Source organism: Rhinopithecus roxellana, chromosome 10 (assembly GCF_007565055.1).
Source record: "Rhinopithecus roxellana isolate Shanxi Qingling chromosome 10, ASM756505v1, whole genome shotgun sequence".
Taxonomy (NCBI): Eukaryota; Metazoa; Chordata; class Mammalia; order Primates; family Cercopithecidae; genus Rhinopithecus; species Rhinopithecus roxellana.
In genome coordinates this window covers 86,008,146-86,026,429 of record NC_044558.1, presented here as the reverse complement: position 1 = coordinate 86,026,429, position 18,284 = coordinate 86,008,146, and the positions used below count along the sequence as shown (strand labels likewise).

The window sequence follows — 18,284 nt, the reverse complement described above, 5'->3', positions numbered from 1 at the left end:
AATTTCACTTTCAAGCATTTACTTCCCATATCTGATCCTCCTCTGCTATTATGTCACCTTCAAAATTCAAATGTCCCCAGTGCAATAGTACTAAGAGGTAGGGCCTTTAAAAAGAGATTAGGTCATGAGAGCCCCTCTTCTCATGAATGAAATTAAGGTTCTTATCAGAGGCTCCAGACAGCATTCAGCTCATGTGCCCTGGCACCTTCTGCCACATGAGGACACGCAGCTTTTCTCCTTTCCAGAGGACCCAAGCACAAGGCGCCATCTTGGAAGCAGAGAGTAGCCCTCACTAGACAAGCAAACCTGCCCGTGCCTTAATCTTGGACTTCCCAGCCTCCAGAACTCTGAACAAATGAATTTTTGTTCTTTATAAATTACCCACTCTCAGGTATTTTGTTAAAGCAGCACTGAATGGGCTAAGACATCCACCAATGTTTACAAATGGTTTGAATGAATTGATGAAGACCCAAGACATGGACCGCTCATCAAATCATAAAGTTTCTGAGGAATAAAGCTTCAGCACTTCTCTTGACCAGCAAATTAGTGGAGAAGCAAACTAGAGCCTTCTGCCCTGGTATACTAACTATAATTGTCCTCAGGAGAAAACACGGAAGTTGTAGATATATACACGTTTCTTCTAAAACCCCAGTCATCCCTATTAGAATTGTAAAAACATCCACAGGGTCCTCCTAAGAGTCATCATCACTGTAGTGAGTCAGACATTTGGAGAAGATCCCAAAAGCTGGAGCAGCAGCCGGAGCCCTGCCTCTGGGACCCCAGCCACTGGCTCTAGGATGAGCCACTGGGCTCTGCCCTCAGGGTTGGCTCCCATAACTACATTGTCTTGTCTTTCATACAACTAAAGGGCCTTTCCCCAGATGAGGATGCCAGCTCTTAACTGCAACCTCCCCCTAGAGTGAATGCACCCAGCCCATCTGAAATACTCACTGGCCGGTGAGAACAGGCCAAGATGCGTATACCCTTGGTCGATTTTATGTTTCCTTTTTTGTGGCTCTCTGAAACACAGCCTGAGTTATGCAGAGTAATAAAGTCATTTTCAAGGTTTTTTCATCTACCTCCAACAATCCCTCTAGGGTAAATAGAGTTCCATTCATCATTAATAGACTCAAGGGAAAACAAAGTGATCAACACTGGACTCTATTTCCACTACCCCCACCCTTCCCAGCTTCAGGAAACAGCTTCAGCATTTGAGTGGGCAAATGAGAAACTATTTTTCTCATATAACACTGTAGGCCTAGAGCCACGGTCTACATGCTTTAGACATCATTAGCAGTATTTAAATTGCCAAGGAAGACATGGGACTAAAACTAGAACAGACCGAGGTTTCTCAACCTTGGCACTATTGAGGCTTTGGGCCTGCTTTACAGTGGGGGGCTGTCCTTTGCATTGTAGGATGTTGAGCAGCATGTCTGACCTCCACCCATTGGATACCAGTAGTACCCCCCAGTTGTGACAACCAAAAATGTCTCCAGGCATTGTCAAATGTCCTCTGGGAGGAGGGAAGCAAAATCTCCCCATGGCTTAGAACCAGTGGAACAAGCCAGTGAAACCACTGTATTCTGAGAATGGAAGCTGAGCTGGCCCCCACGAATGTTTTCTACAGCAAATCACATTCAAGAGGTCCAATTCTGGCCGGGCGCGGTGGCTCAAGCCTGTAATCCCAGCACTTTGGGAGGCCGAGACGGGCGGATCACGAGGTCAGGAGATCGAGACCATCCTGGCTAACACGGTGAAACCCCGTCTCTACTAAAAAAATACAAAAAATTAGCTGGGCGAGATGGCGGGCACCTGTAGTCCCAGCTACTCGGGAGGCTGAGGCGAGAGAATGGCGTAAACCCGGGAGGCGGAGCTTGCAGTGAGCTGAGATCCGGCCACTGCACTCCAGCCTGGGCGACAGAGCGAGACTCCGTCTCAAAAAAAAAAAAAAAAAAAAAAAAAAGAGGTCCAATTCTGAAGACAGTCCTGTTAAGCAAAATTATCTCTTTTGGTCTAACCCTCCAAATCCTAAAGTTACATGGTTATGGAATTTGCTATGCAATCAACCTCTTTAGTCTGGTGACAATTGAGTTGTAAGTGCAGAAAACATAACATCTAATTTTGTGCTTATGAAACAGGCGTGGCCAGCATGAAGGGTTAGGCCTCATTTTGCGGCGTGGCTGCGAAATCGGTTGTTTCTTTCAGGCTATTCCTTCGGGTTCAAACATTTTCCCTTGGCACTTCCTTTCGAAATCAAACTATGTTGACTTAGCTTTGGAAGTTTTCTGTGGCCTCCCACAATTCTCAGGACAATCGCTGAAATAGTTGGTTGATATTTAACAGACGTTTTCCTAATGCTAGAAGGAAAGAAAGGTTCCACATTTCACTGCTTCAGCTTCTGAATTATTTTCATTCTTATAATTATGACCTTGTGGTGGATTTTCATGCCCAACAGTAACATCAAAAAGAACAGAACTGCATCTGTGGGTCCCATCACAAGCAACGAATGACAGATACGACTCTGAGTCCAATTTTGACCGTGGTCAGACGACTTCATTAGAAAATAAAAATTCAAAGACTACAACCCACAGGAGCCATGAAAACAAAAACATCACCATTTGCCAAAACCCTTGTCTGTCTGGATGGAGCAAGTTTATACTAACAAACTAAAGAATGAGAAAAAATGTATCTTGCAGACTGCAAAAGTTCATCTAGTTAAAAATGGGAGTATTTTCATTTTTAATTACCTTTGATTTGAATTCTTCCCTACAAAGAAATCTACATTATTAAATTGCAGTTGGCCTTATCATAATAGATGAAAGAAATCTTGAGCTGACCTGTTCCTGGTTAGCTGATTATGGAGGTGGGTAATCCGTTCTTGAGTCATCCTTTCCAAATGGCCTTTGTGACAGCTTAAAGAGCTTTCCAGCTCTGCAGTCCTATAATATGACCTTAATAGCCAATTCATGGTTCACTGGAAGTACTGACCGAATTTCCACAATGTCACACTCTTGGCAAAGAATGCCGCCAATTGCTTAACTCCAGGATAGCAGTGTGCCCTAACCACCACGTGGCTTCCTCTAGCCCACTCCAGAGGAAAACCCTCCCCGCAACGTAAAGAAGGTCCCGTCCATGAGAATACACCTACACTGACACGCTGGTGATAGTTTTTCTTTCATAGTCTCTCAAAAAAAGAAGAGGTCATTGCACTAAAGCACACATTTTTAGATCATTGCTTTATTTCACTAATTGTTCAACAACAAAGTTCATTCCTCTCAAGGTGGATCTTGAATCATTCCTTGTGTTCTCTTCCTCGTTCTGAATAAAAAAGATAATGAAGAAAAAGCCTGTACTTTTGGAGACCTAGAATCTTGATTGATGCTAATAAGCTTTTGACAGCAATTTCGTGTTACGATATTTCCTGCTGGCATCTTGGTGGTCTCACGGGGCTCCCCACCCTCCAGTGAAGATGGCTGTCCACAACTACCACCATTGAAACCAAAGGAAGTGTTGAAAAATGCACCTTTTACAATAAAAAAGTAGAAACCAATTCAATTTCCTCTTTTTTTTTTTTTTACGAATATAAAGTTTCTTGTAAATATGTACAGTCTTTTGAGCTAGTTCTATATAGCAGGAAGCAGTTCACAGATGAGACACACAATATACATTTTCAGGCCTCAGGAAGCCCATTTCTCATGGAGATCCTAAATGAAATGCCAAGACTGAAAGACCAATTTTCAGTGACCTTTCCAAATACTGTGGACCAAGAGACAAAAACTTCAGCAAACATTCAATCAAATCTGCCCTGGGGACGGGAGGGGAGGGAGTACGACCCCACAGACTCCAAGCAACACGTGAAACGCGACAGCAGGACATTTGCCAAAGGAGCTACCACACGGAGGTTTGTAGGCGTTTTAAACAAGAAAGCACTTAGGTTAGGACACGAGCAGGAAGGAGCTGGGATGCAGGCCAGGTTGCGATCTGGAAAGGGATCGGAACTGTGGACACATGGTTGAAAACACGGTCGTGTTCACCTGCTGCGGTGGAAACGGGTCTACCTTTGAGCCTACCTGGGAGGTGCCTGGGTTGTTGAGGCGGGCCTAAGAGTCGTGGAGGACCCAAAGCAACAGATGCCTTGTGGGAGATTAAAGGCAGAAATAAGGCGCGAGTTAGCTTGCCAACTGCAAAGCCTCTAGGTTGGTTCTAGACCAGTTGCCAGGAATTTCGTACTCTAACAGGAGGGTCCAGAGACCCAGTGGGAGCCGCACTGCACCTAAGGACTTCCCAACCCGGGCGGAGCTGGAAGAGTTGAGCTGCGGCTGCTTTCTCATACTTCCTAGTCTCAGGTCCCCCAGCCCTAGGGAAAGGCTCATTTGGGAAGTCACAGTTTCGTGGGGTAGAACCGCGCTGGATTGGGTGTGAACAGAGTCATCCTCGGCAGGCAGGGAAGTGTGAAGTTCGGAGGGGACACTGAGTGGGAGGTGGTGGTTTGCTGAAATCCTTCTCTGGTCGTAAGGCTTGAGCGTTTTGTTTTTTTTTGTTTGTTCAGTGCTACAGACTGCAGCTTGTGGTGGCCAGTTAGTCGGCAAGTCGTCAGAGGGTCTCGATTCGGCAGGAGCTATGGGATGGTATTAATACATTGGCAGAGCAACCCAAGGGGGCAGCACATGCAGTAAACCGCCATGCAGAACTCCCGACGGGCCTCTTCCCCATCCCACAGTGGGGAACAACACACCGTCACAGACAGGAGGTGGGAGCCCCCGTCCCCTCCCCGACCCCGAGACCCAGGAGTGCTGGGCTCCGAGCAAGTCTATTGCATGCTTTCCTGGCCAAAGCTACATGGCAAGCGGGAACAGCAGGCTGGGGAGATGACGCTGGGGGGCGGGGAAGGAAAGCATCTCGAGGTCCCTTGGCCCCAAGTCACTGCCTCCGAGCTGAGGCCCGATGACCTCCGTACATTCTCAGCTGGTGGGAGGGGAAGTCGTCAAGGCCATAAAAGGCAATGAAAACAGTAAACATTTGGCTATGATGTCACCCTGGGGAAAGCAGGGCCATCTATGAGAATGAACAGGAACAAGGATGAACCTACGTGGCTGCGGGAGGTTGGCCAACTGACCGGGACTCTTCTATACTATGCCTCGGTAGCAAAGACCTGATGATGTGATCTAGCTAAAAATGACTACAACAGGAAATACGTTGCTATTCAAATCTATTAAGAATTCTGTTGTCTTAAAAAAAAAAAAAAAAAAAGAAACACAAAAAAAAAACCAACCAATCCTAGGATATTAAAGTAGCTAATTAGGGTTCTAACCACGCTGTAGTTAGCATCCCGGTTGGTTCCCTTTGATGAACTAACTGGTACAGGCTAGAGCTAGGTACAAAAGTTTGTGAACGCTTTGAAAGAGTAACAAAGTGCAAAGAGATGGCTGCAGGGAGGTGCCCAGGGCAGGCACCGGGCCTGACAGCTCCGAAGAGCCTCAGCCACCTGCCTCTCCTGGAGACAGGGGTGTCCGTGCCGAGGTGGGTCTGGGCCCCATTGAGCCAGAGGGTGGCTGAGAACGTGGGCGCTTGGGTCCCCATCAGCAGAGTTCCATGGTGTGTTTGGTGTTTCCTGCAGATCGAGATGAGGAGTTGGTTTTTCTGGCTGAGATTTATACTGAAGACTGGTCCCAGACCTAGGAGTGAAATGAGGAGGAGGAGTGTTAGCCATCCGAGGCCAGAAGTTGCTGTGCTCACCTTGCACGATGCAAATGGGAATCTGCAGCCCCTGGGCTATCCCCTTCAGCAGTTAGCAGTGAGTGCTCAGCAGGGCAGCACCCGCTCCAGAGCCTGGGAAAGCCAGGGAGTGAAACTCACTGGAAAATCCGAAAACCGTGTGTGTACCTGTGTTGCTGTAAGCATGTTAACGCACACACATGCACATACACAGTTTCATCAGTCAATTGGGAGGGATGAGAAGCCACATGGATGGTGTTTCCTTCTTTCTTTACCAGCAGGTGAACTGCACGTGGCATCAGAAGGAGAATGCCACCCAGAAAATCAGCCCCAAATGGCAGAAAGGTGGCTCCTTGGCCTGCTCAGCCTGCTGAGGAGGCACCAAGCACTTGAGCCATCCCCTGCCTGGGGGAGCCCCTGGTCTTCAACACCTATCCCTCTCCTAGACCTAAGAATTACACAGATCATTCATGCACATGATTTAAACATTTATAAAAGCTCAAAGTTCTTCTGGAAGGCAACCACTGTGAACACTTTTCTGTGTAGCCTTCCAGAAAAACAATTTATATATACACATGAGTGGGCCGAGCGTGGTGACTCACGCCTGTAATCCCAGCATTTTGGGAGGCCAAGGTGTGAGGACTGCTTGAGCTTAGGAGTCCAAGACCAGCCTGGGCACATAGCGACGTTCTGTCTCTAAAAAAAATTAAAAGGGGGGTGGGGGTGGGAATTAGACAGATGGTGGCTTAAGCCTATAGTCCCAGCTATTCAGGAGGCTGAGGCTGGAGGATCACTTGAGCCCAGAAGTTCAACACCGTGGTGAGCTATGATCATGCCACTGCACTCCAGCCTGGGCAACACAGTAAGACCGTGACTCTAAAACAACCAAAAACAAAAACAAACAAAAAAAAAAAGTGGGGGAAAAAGCCAGACACGGTAGCTACAGCCCAAATTCCCAACTACTCAGGAGGCTGAAGTGAGAGGATGGCTTGAGCCCAGAAGTTCCAGGTTGCCGTGAGCTATAATCACACCACTGCACTCCAGCCTAGGTAACACAGCAAGACGCTCTCTCAAAAAAAAAAAAAAAAAAAAAAAAAAAAAAAAAAAAAAAAAAAAAAGCATATGTGTGTATGTGTGTGAATCTATATGTATAGTAAAGCATGGAACATTTCATATAGGATGCTATCATTTGGGTTTTAAAAAGGAGAGCACACATATTTGCTTGTATGCACAGAATATCTCTAGAAACTGCTACCGCTTGCCTCTGGAGAAGGGAAAACATATTTTTTGGTAGCTATTATATTTTGAGTATACACATACATATTTTCCTTTTTAATCACACACACGTTATCCATTTGCTTAGGAAGCTATTTCTTTTTTTTTTTTTTTTTTTTTTTGAGACGGAGTCTCGCTCTGTCGCCCAGGCTGCAGTGCAGTGGCGAGATCTCGGCTCACTGCAAGCTCCACCTCCCGGGTTCATGCCATTCTCCTGCCTCAGCCTCCCGAGGAGCTGGGACTACAGGTGCCCGCCACCACGCTTGGCTAATTTTTTTTTTTTTTTTTTTTTTTTTTTTAGTAGAGACGGGGTTTCACCGTGTTAGGATGGTCTGGATCTCCTGACCTCGTGATTCGCCCGCCTCAGCCTCCCAAAGTGCTGGGATTACAGGCGTGAGCCACCTCACCGGGCCAGGAAGCTACTTTTTTTTTTTTTTTTTTTTTTTGAGGCAGAGTCTCACTCTGTCGCCCAGGCTGGAGTGCAGTGGCCGGATCTCAGCTCACTGCAAGCTCCGCCTCCCGGGTTGACGCCATTCTCCTGCCTCAGCCTCCCGAGTAGCTGGGACTACAGGCGCCCGCCACTTCGCCCGGCTAGTTTTTGTATTTTTAGTAGAGACGGGGTTTCACGGTGTTAGCCAGGATGGTCTCGATCTCCTGACCTCGTGATCCGCCCGTCTCGGCCTCCCAAAGTGCTGGGATTACAGGCTTGAGCCACCGCGCCCGGCCAGGAAGCTACTTCTTAAAGTACATTTTCTTCCTAAACTCCTGTGTCTCACAAAGTCTGAATTACAGTCATGGAGTTCCTTTTTTAAACAATAGTGGCCCCGTGGGGGCCTCAGTTCCCCAAGTCACTCCTGGCCTCCGCAACAGACACACAGGCCTCGGGAGGTTGCCTCACCTTGTTCACCTGGGACAGCGGGGTCCTCACGGCTCCCGCAGGCAGCCGGCCCCTGCTGCTGTCTTCAAACAGCCTCCCGGGGGACCGCTCTCTCCGCGTGCTGAGCATCCGGCCCGGGGACTTCTCCCGCTCCAGGGGGCGGCCAGGAGACTTGTCCCTGCGCAGCTCGGTCCGCCCCTCGCGGTAGCGGTGCGGTGTGCTTGGCTCTCGGGGGTGGCTGGGGCCTTCGGGCGGCGCCGGGCTGGAGGCCACGCGCTTGGTGATGTGCTCGTTGTACGTGGGCGGGCCTCGCTTGTTGGGGCTGCTGGCGACAAAAGAGGAACGTAGGGAGCTGGGAGGTCACAATCCCAGAGGGGCATTTTACTTCTTCCCTGCGGAACCCCCCGCTTGACCCGGCCTCACCACTGATTATCAACAGATTAGATCTGGAGTTCTTTGGACTTTGCCTGCGTTTGATTTTTGGCAGCAAAGACAGGGAAGACAGCAAAGATGGCAACAAAAGACAACCCACCTTCCTCAGTGCAGGCTTTCATTTACTGAGCACATACTGTGCACCAGGCCTGTGCTAAGCTCTTCACCTGCCATCTCTCATCATCTCATTAAATCATCACAGCAGCTCTTGAGCTAGGAACAAGCATGACCCTCACTGTACAAGCAAGAAAATGGGGACAGACAGGAGTTAGCTGACTCACCTGAGCTGAGCTAATGAGTGGTAAAGCTGGGATTCCAATAAAGACAAGTTTGATAGGTCGGGCGCAGTGGCACACACCTGTAATCCCAGCACTTTGGGAGGCCGAAGCAGGCAGATCACGAGGTCAGGAGTTCGAGACCAGCCTGGCCAACATGGTGAAACCCCATCTCTACTAAAAATACAAAAATTAGCCAGGCGTGGTGGCATGCGCCTGTAGTCCCAGCTACTCAGGAGGCTGAGGCAGGAGAATTACTTGAACCCAGGAGGCAGAGGTTGCAGTGAGTCGAGATCGAGCCACTGCATTCCAGCCCGGGCAACAAAGTGAGACTCCGTCTCAAAAAAAAAAAAAAAAAAAAAAAAAGACCAGTTTGATGTCATAAGCCCCATACTATATCCTACTGACCTAGTATTTCCCAGAGCCTAGAAGGCACAGAAGGAAGTCTTCATCTAGGAGGTCAGCCTGCTAAGACCCAGAAGTCAGGGGCCCACAAAGGCCCTCAGTGCAAGGGAGCAGTTTGGGGAAACCCTGTACTCATCACTGTTAACTGCCATGTCTGTCCCACTCCTGGGTCTGGTGTTTGGTCACCTCTCCCCCCAGGTGGCTTTCCAAGAGTCTCTCTGACACCTGATGCGAATGCAGATGCTCAGACAGTTGATGGTTCTCAGTCATGGCAATAAGATGACCGAGAGGTGTAGGGATCAGGCCTGACAGAATCAGGAAACTGAGCAGGGCAGACAAAAACAGTAGAGCAGGCTCAGAAAACGTCCCAGGCCTCAAAGGTTGATAATTAGTAACCAAACAGCTGAAAACACTGGGGCCTTTTTGTACGACCCAACCCAACCCAACCCTCCACCCATTCCTGGCCTGGATATTTCAAATGAAGATTTCAGCAGACCCAGGGCCCAAACTCCCTCTCTGAAGATGTAGTAAGACCCAGAAACACAGAGAGAACTGAAATGTGGCCTTCTGAGTCAATTCTTTCCCACCCTCGATCAGCTCAAAAAGTACTAGAGTCCCTGTTATCTCAGTATAATTCATGCTTGGAAAAGGCCCTACTTAAAATGGGGAAAAAAAATTATAGTGAATATTACTTGAAAACATATTTTGTTTGACTGAGGCTTTATCTTGGAATATAAACTTATTTTATGCTAGATATTTTTTAGTATTTAAATTACAATGCAGCTGATTCCAAAAATGAACCCAGTATGAATCACAGAATGATTTGTTTTGTGCTAATTCTCTCAACAAAATTGTTGCTAACATGCTCTGACATCAACGTTGGACACGTTGGACTTTTGCAGTAAGATCCTACAGAAGGCTCTTTGAAATATTTGAAAAAGCCGGGCACAGTGATGCATGCCTGTAGTCCTAGCTATTAGGAAGGCTAAGGAAGGAGAATCACTTGAGCCCAGGAGTTCGAGACCAGTCCAGGCAATATGGCAAGACCCCACTTCTAAAAAACTAAAACTAAAAATTAGAAAAAGAAAAGTGTAGAGCATCACTGGTTTTCCCAAAGGACTATCTTAATCCTTGATATTTAAATCCTTCTCATTGGAAGAGGCTATCATTTTATCAACTTGTTCATTTCTTTCTTCAATTATTGGTCTAACTGTATCAGAACCTCCTCTGTCAACGTCCACAATTGAGAAGTGACAGCAAAGACAGCATTTACTGTGGAAGAAGAGACTCTAGAACAGGCTTGAGGGCCAAATCCGGAAGATGCTTGTTTTTATAAATAAAGTTTTATTGGAATGAAGCCATGCCCATCTGGTTATGCATTGTCTTACAGCTGCTTCCGCATGACCGCAACAGGGCTGAGCAGCTGAGACAGAGACCATATGGCTCACAAAGCCGAAAATATTTACCATCTAGACCTGTGCAGAAAAAGTTTGCCAGTTCCTCCTCTACAGAGAGGTTGGTGTGCAGAGATAATTTCATAAGGGCTCAGTTCATAGTGAATAGTTTCATGCCATGCTCTTGCTTTCCCATGTAACTGTAATGTTTGGAGATTCAGACAGCAAATGCTCAGAAGACCAGAACCCCTGTCTGTGCAGCAGTATGATTTAAGATAATGCAGATTTCAACATCTTGAAATCAAAGTTTATATTCATCTCTAGCCATATGGCTTTGAAATCTGGAAGACAAATAAAAAAATAAATTCCAAGTAGGAGAACTACATTAAGCCTACTTGTAATGGAAAAGAAATGGTAAGATGTGTCCACAGGAAACTATCATAAAACAAATGAGAGGGTGCTCACTGCCCAGGGGAAGAAGGATTGCTCAAGGGAAGGCCATTCAGGACGTCAGCTGAGATTAACGGGAGGGAGGAACACACCCGTCATTTCAAGCCAAGTGGGCAGTCTTCCATCTCCTTATCCATTAATGACCCATAATCTACCACATCAATTTTATGGTCTTTTTGGCAAGGAGTTACATTTCCTGCTCTGCTAAACAGACCAGGGCAACGAAGCCTGCAGTGAATCAGACCCAGAAAGCCAACCCTCAACTGCCCAAAGAAGTCAGCGACCAAAAGATCGTTCTATAAGCCAAGAGATAACCAACTACTGATTTTCCAGACATAATACAGGAAAGCGAACACTTTTCTGCCCCTTATTCACAGGAATTGGAACTGTTTTGATCACATAGTAAGCAATTCCTTTGAGAGACTATATAGTCTCAAAAGCAAGGTGCCTGGCTACCTATCTAGTGAGGCAACAGAGGAAAAAAATCTAATTACAATACTTCAATGTGTTTCTGGCATGACTTGGGAACTACTTAAAGAAGATCTAGACATTTTCAGGGGAAGACTGTGGTGCACTAAGCAGTCACTCTTGAAGCAGGGCCAAGCCAAGAGTTAGGAGCATTTAATTATTGGCACTTCTGGTTTTTCAGCAAGTGCCCCAGGTTAAAACCACACTAACCAAACATTTCAGATTAATTAGCTCCTATACATCAACAAAAGAGAGACCATTCATTAGGACAGTCTTGCCTAAGATCTTGGTATTTTGTAATATTAGTTGTGGTTCTTCCACCAAATTATGGGCCCCTGGAATATAAGAACAATGCTTTCTACATCTCTGTATCCCCAGCCATAGACATTATGTCAGACACATGGTATGGGGCCCACATAACCATTTATAAGGTAGACACACAGGGCTGGTAAACCAGTCCAGAAGATTATCTTAGGCCATTTATTCCCTGGGTTAAATAATCTGAGACCTTCTTTGCAGGCCAAGGTTTCAAACTTCCTACACCTCGAGCTGGATCTAGCTCCCAGCACTGTGTCAAGACGAGGCCAGTCCCACTTCCACATGCAGCTGGTGGGACTGCAAATGGGAGAAGCCTTCAGGGCAGAAAACTCCACACTGTCCATCAGATTTACAAACACACCTCAGCCGTCACCCATTCATTCCTTCTCTTGGAATTTATCCTACAGATAGACTCCTCAGCATGTAAAATGACATAAGGAGAAAGTCATTTATTGCAGCAACAGACTGGAGACAAACAGCCATTGATGAACAAGCAGTTAAACGAATTAAGGTACAGCCCTGATAAGGAGGGTTGTGCAGGCATCTGGGGAGAAATGAATGAAGAACTACTTCTCACACTGACATGGAGCAATTACCAAGACACATCAAGGTACAGAAGAGTATGCAGAATATGCTGCCACTTGTGTTAAAAAGGAGGGGTGGTCATGTGCAGTGGCTCACGCCTGTAATCCCAGCACTTTGGGAGGTCAGGGCGGGCAAATTGCTCGAGCCCAGGAGTTCAAGACCAGCCTGGGCAACATGGTAAAACCTTGTCTCTACAAAAAATACAAAAATTAGGCCGGGCGCGGTGGCTCAAGCCTGTAATCCCAGCACTTTGGGAGGCCGAGACGGGCGGATCACGAGGTCAGGAGATCGAGACCATCCTGGCTAATACGGTGAAACCCCGTCTCTACTAAAAAATACAAAAAACCAGCCGGGCGACGAGGCGGGCGCCTGTAGTCCCAGCTACTCGGGAGGCTGAGACAGGAGAATGGCGTCAACCCGGGAGGCGGAGCTTGCAGTGAGCTGAGAGCCGGCCACTGCACTCCAGCCTGGGCGGCAGAGCAAGACTCCGTCTCAAAAAAAAAAAAAAAAAAAAAATTAGCCAGATGTGGCGGGCGCCTGTAGTCCCAGCTACTTGGCGGGAGGCTGAAGTCAGGGGCTCTCTTGAGCCCAGGAGGCGGAGGTTGCAGTGAGCCAAGATCACGCCACTGTACTCCAGCCCAGGCACAGAGTGAGACCCTAACAACAACAAAAAAAAACACAAGGAGGGGAAGGGCACTTCCAGAATGCCACAGTAAGGACTTCTGACAACCTGTTTCTCCATAAAAGCAACAAGATCACTGGCAATTGTCAAAATCAACTTTTCAGAGCTCTGGAAATTAACCCTAGCCCTTTAAGCGGCCACTCTCGAGGCAGGGTCAAACCAAAAGAGTCAGGAGCACATAGGTATTTGGCACCTCTGCTTTTCCAGCAAGTTCCTGGGATCAAAACCACACTGAACAAGCATGTTGCAAAAAAGGCCTGCAACAATTCAAAGAGTGTTTATGCAAGAAAAAGGAATCTCAGCAAGAACCGAATGTTTTGTGACATTTTAACTTGCCCTATACCCACTCCCCTCTCCCCAGATCTGCGGAAGAGTTGAAACCATGTCCCTTAGAACCACAGTAGCTGTGAAAACCAGCAGTCTAGTAGCCACTGGAGGGAGCAGATCAGGATTGAAGCTCCCCAGAAAGCCCCATCCCCAGAAAACTGTCGCTATCTGACCTATCTAGCTACACTCCCTGGAAAAGGCCCATTATCAGGGCAGTGGATCTGACTCTGTACATTTGGTTGTACAGCTGTCCCTTGGTGGCCTGGGGGACTGGTTCCAGGACTTCCTGTGGATACCAAAATCTGTGGATGCTCACGTCTCTTATATTCAATGGTATAGGGCCAGACACAGTGCTTCAGGCCTATAAACCTAGCACTTTGGGAGGCCCAGGTGGGCAGATCACTTGAGCCTAGGAGTTTGAGACCAGCCTGGGCAACATGGTAAAACCCCATCTCTACAAAAAATACAAAAATTAGCTGAGTGTGGTGGTGCATGCCTGTAATCCCAGCTACTCAGCAGGCTGAGGTAGGAGGATCACCTGAGCCCAGGGAGGTAGAGGCTGCAGTGAGCTGTGATCGTACCAATGCATTCCAGCCTAGACGACAGAGACCCTGTCCCCAAAAAAAAGGAGGGGGGGTGTATTTGCATATAACCTACACACATCCTGTTGTACACTTTAAATCATCTCTAGATTACTTATAACACCTAATACAATGTAAATGCTCTGTAAATAGCTGTTATACTGTATTGTTTAGGGAATAATGACAATTTGTAAAAGCCTGAACATGTGCAGTACAAACAAAATTATTTTTTCAAATATTTTCAATCCATGGTGTGTTGAATCTACAGAGGCATAACCTATAGACAGAGAGGGCTGGCTGTATCAGCATAAAGGATTCCTAAATGGAAACACAAAAACTTCACAAAATTGGTTCCTTCCCAGGTGAGGACCCGGAGAGAGGGAGTGAGGAGAGTTACGAGGCAAGAGAGATCCAGAAGAGAGGCTCTATACTGTATACCTTTTTTATCCTTTGAATTCTGTGCCCTGTGATTAGATTATCAATTCAAAAACAAGTAAAATTTAAAAAATAAAATTTAAAAAGAATGCCTTTTAAGAAGAGGCCTTTTCTGCAACATGCTTGTTCAACGTGGTTTTGATCCCAGGAACTTGCTGGAAAAGCAAAGGTGTCAAATAACCATGTGCTCCTGACTCTTTTGGTTTGACCCTGCCTGACAGTGGCTCCTCAAAGGGTTAGTTTCCAGAGCTCTGAAAAGTTGATTTTTATAACTGCCAGTGGTCCCGTTGTTTTTATGGAGAAACACATTGTCAGAGGTCCTTACTCGGGCATTCTGGAAGTGCCTTTTCCCTCCTTTTTTGGTTTTGAGATAGGGTCTCACTCTGTGCCCAGGCTGGAGTACAGCGGCGTGATCTCGACTCACTGTAACCTCCACCTCCTGGGCTCAAGCAATCCCCGCCACCTCAGCCTCCAGAGTAGCTGGGATTACAGGCACACACCACACCTGGCTAATTTTTGTATTTTTAGTAGAGATGGGGTTTTACCACGTTGCCCAGGCTGGTCTTGAACTCCTGGGATCAAGTGATCTGCCCGCCCTGGCCTCCCAAAGTGCTGGGATTACAGGCGTGAGTCACTGCACCACCTCCCCTCCTTTTTAATACAAGTGGCAGCATATTCTGCATACTCTCCTGTACCTTGATGTGTCCTGGCGATTGCTCCATGTCACTGTGAGTTCTTCATTCATTTTTCCCCAGATGCCTGCACAGCATTCCTTCCCAGGGCTGTACTTTAATTTATTTAACTGCTTCTTTATCAATGGCTGTTTGAGTCCAGTCCTGTTCAGGAGGTCTCGCATTCCAGGGAAGGCACCAGGCTGGCCGGAGTCCCTGGCCTGCTCTCACGACCTCACATCTCTGGACCTCCAGGCATGGCTTGCCTTCCCTCCTGCCTGAGCATCCGTCACTGGTCCCCCTGCCCCCACCTCATATCTGATGGGAAATCCTCCCTCACCTCCACGTCCAGGCTTTAAATCACCCCACCAGAGCCTCATCCTTCCATGCCCTAATCTATGATTGCCCGCATCTCTCCCACTGAGCTGTGAGTGCTATCACGGAGGGGCTGTGTCTGTTTTAATCACCATTCTCCCTCCCCCACAAGCCCAACTAGCACCACAAAATACCTGCTAAAGCAATAAATGCCTAATTTGTGCTCCATTTTTCACCAAGCCAATGAAAATACCCATGAGAGAAAGATCAGACCTCTCCCCTCTGACTTTTACAAGGTGGTATTTTTGAATTCTCCTGATGCTCATAAAGGTCTGTGTCATTTCAGTGCCATAGATCGCAAAGAAATCAGTGATTTGAGCTTAAGGACAAAGTGAAGATTGAGAAACATTCTACTGGTTTAGTATCATTTCCTTCTGCCTTGCAGAAAGGCACGTTGCCCCCAGTCCTGAGGACGAGGAGAAGCTGGTTACCTGCGGGAGGTGGACGGGCCCCGGTGGTGGTCAGTGCCAGACTCCTTCACGAGGTTTCCCTTGCAGCAAATGACCCTTAATTTATCCTGGTATGAGGATGCCAAGTAAATCGCTCCCGAGGAAATGGCAGGGCCCAGGTAGCGTGGGTTCGGGATGTCCAGGTACGCTCGGGCAGGGGTCCTGCAGAGTCCCAGAGTTCCAGTTACCCTCATTGCAGGCTACCTCCATTGCTAGGCAGGTTAGGAAGGAACATGCAGCCAGCCCCAACACCTACCCCAACAGTTGAGGTTTTCCAAGCATGGTAGGATAATGCTTACCCTGCCGAGGAGCGTGCCTGGATCTCAATTACTTCGAGTGAGTTGAAGTGGGTCACAAACAGATAGGGTTCTCTGTAGGCTGTGTGATCACCATGCAGGCACAGTGTGGGCCAAAGAATGGTGAAAAGAGGGAAAATCAAAATCTGGCTGCAATGCATTCTTTGACCCAGCAATCCTGTGTAAAGCAATTCACCCCACAAATACCTATCTGTGTGCCAGAACAGTCATGCGTGTTCGAGGAGAGTCACTGCCATGTGGTTTGTTACAGCAGAAGATGTAAAACAACTCAAGTGTACAGTGTAGGCATTGGCTAAATAAATTATAATACATCTGGCCGGGCGTGGTGGCTCACGCCTGTAATCCCAACACTTTGGGAGTCCAAGGCGGGTGAATCACCTGAAGTCAGGAGTTCGAGACCAGCCTGGCCAACATGGTGAAACCCCATCTCTATCAAAAACACAAAAATTAGCCAGGCATGTTGGTATATGCCTGTAATCCTAGCTACTCAGGAGGCTGAGGCAGGAGAATCACTTGAACCCAAGAGGCAGAGGTGACAGTGAGCTGAGATGGCACCACTGCACTCCGGCCTGGGCAACAGAGGGAGACTCCATCTCAAACAAAAAAAATTATAATACATCTATGGAATTCTGCACAGCTATAAACATGCATGAAAAGGCTGTCTTCATACAGATATGAAAGAATGCCCAAGGTACATTGCTCAGTGCAAAAAATAAGGTTCAGAATCATGTGGGAAGTATGCTACCTTACTGATTTTTTAAAAGGTGGAAAAAAGAATATATATATTTTATGTGCTAGTATTTGCATAAAGTACTGGAAGGACAAGAAACTCATATGAGCTTTGTTTTTCTTTGAAGGAATAGGGATGGAAAATTTGGGAGATGGACACACTGGGTGAGACTTTTCATTGTACCTTTTAAAACTGATTGTAAACATCAAAGAATTTGATTTTAAAAAAGACTGGGTTTGGGCTGAGCGCAGTGGCTCATGCCTGTAATCTCAGCACTTTGGGAGGCCAAGGCAGGTGGATCACCTGAGATCAGGAGTTCGAGACCAGCCTGGTCAACATGGTGAAACCCTGTCTCTACTAAAAATACAAAAAATTAGCTGGGTGTTGTGGCAGGTGCCTGTAATCCCAGCTCCTTGGGAGGCTGAGGCAGGAGAATCACTTGAACCCGGGAGGCAGAGATTGCAGTGAGCTGAGATTGCGCCATTGCACTCCAGCCTGGGCAACAAAAACGAAAATCCGACTCAAAAAAAAAAAAAGACTGGGTTCAGTTTTTTTTTTTTTTTTTTTGAGACGGAGTCTCGCTCAGTCGCCCAGGCTGGAGTGCAGTGGCGCGATCCCGGCTCACTGCAAGCTCCGCCTCCCAGGTTCACGCCATTCTCCTGCCTCAGCCTCCCAAGCAGCTGGGACTACAAGCGCTCGCCGCCACGCCCAGCTAATTTTTTTGCATTTTTAGTAGAGACAGGGTTTCACCGTGTTAGCCAGGATGGTCTCGATCTCCTGACCTTGTGATCTGCCCGTCTCGGCCTCCCAAAGTGCTGGGATTACAGGCTTGAGCCACCGCGCCCGGCTGGGTTCAGTTTTAAAAAAAGACTGGGTTCACAGATATTTAGACATTGCTGGTCTTCTTAATACTCTATCTCTGTATGACAGTGTCACTGCAACTAGAGCAGACAGGACTGGAAATATTTTCTGCCTTAAAGGGAAAAAGCACTATTATTCCTTATGGCAAAACTTGGTATTAGACTTTTTAAGTCATGGGTTCTGGTATGCATGCCCTGGTGCAGTTCCCTGGCCTGGAATCTGGGCTGACTCTGCAGTCTGCTGTAACCAGTAGAGTGTGGTGGAAGTGAGCAGGCTTGCCAGCTTCTGCTTCTGTATTTTTGGAAGAAGCCAGCATGGAAAGCAACAAGGCCTCCAGCCACCAGCCGCAGCTGAGCACCCACATTATGGCCAGCACTCTTTGTGGGCCATGTTTGTGAGCCTGTCTTGGGCTTTCTAGTTGTCCCAGTGGCCCTGCTGATACCACATGAAGCAGAACTGTCCAGTCAAGCTGTGGAGTCAGGGCCAATGATAAGCTGTTGTTTGAAGTCACTACGCTTTCAGATGACTTAATATGCAGCAATAGAGAAACAAAATAGCCTCAAAGGATATTTGGGCCACGACGGCATTTCAGAACATTCACACAGATACATATGTACATATTTGTATGTATGTGTGTGTTTAGTCTTTGATCCAACAGTTCC

At 47.2% G+C, this 18,284-nt stretch overlaps 1 protein-coding gene across 2 annotated transcripts in view; it reads right to left on the bottom strand.

Moving 5' to 3' along the window:
* Nucleotides 1-3,223: 3,223 nt before the first annotated feature.
* CIT (citron rho-interacting serine/threonine kinase) overlaps nt 3,224-18,284 on the bottom strand; it is a 205,349-nt gene continuing 190,288 nt past the window's right edge. The window contains exons 46-49 of one of the 2 annotated variants that reach the window (XM_030939374.1): nt 16,014-16,092; nt 15,697-15,876; nt 7,889-8,192; nt 3,224-5,675 (exon numbers count right to left, since the gene is read on the bottom strand). In XM_030939374.1, the coding sequence (XP_030795234.1) occupies nt 5,652-5,675; nt 7,889-8,192; nt 15,697-15,876; nt 16,014-16,092 (587 nt within the window). In that variant the 3' untranslated portion in view covers nt 3,224-5,651. The remainder of the gene's footprint in view (nt 5,676-7,888; nt 8,193-15,696; nt 15,877-16,013; nt 16,093-18,284) is intronic. The other variant, XM_010368276.2, reaches the window with a different exon arrangement.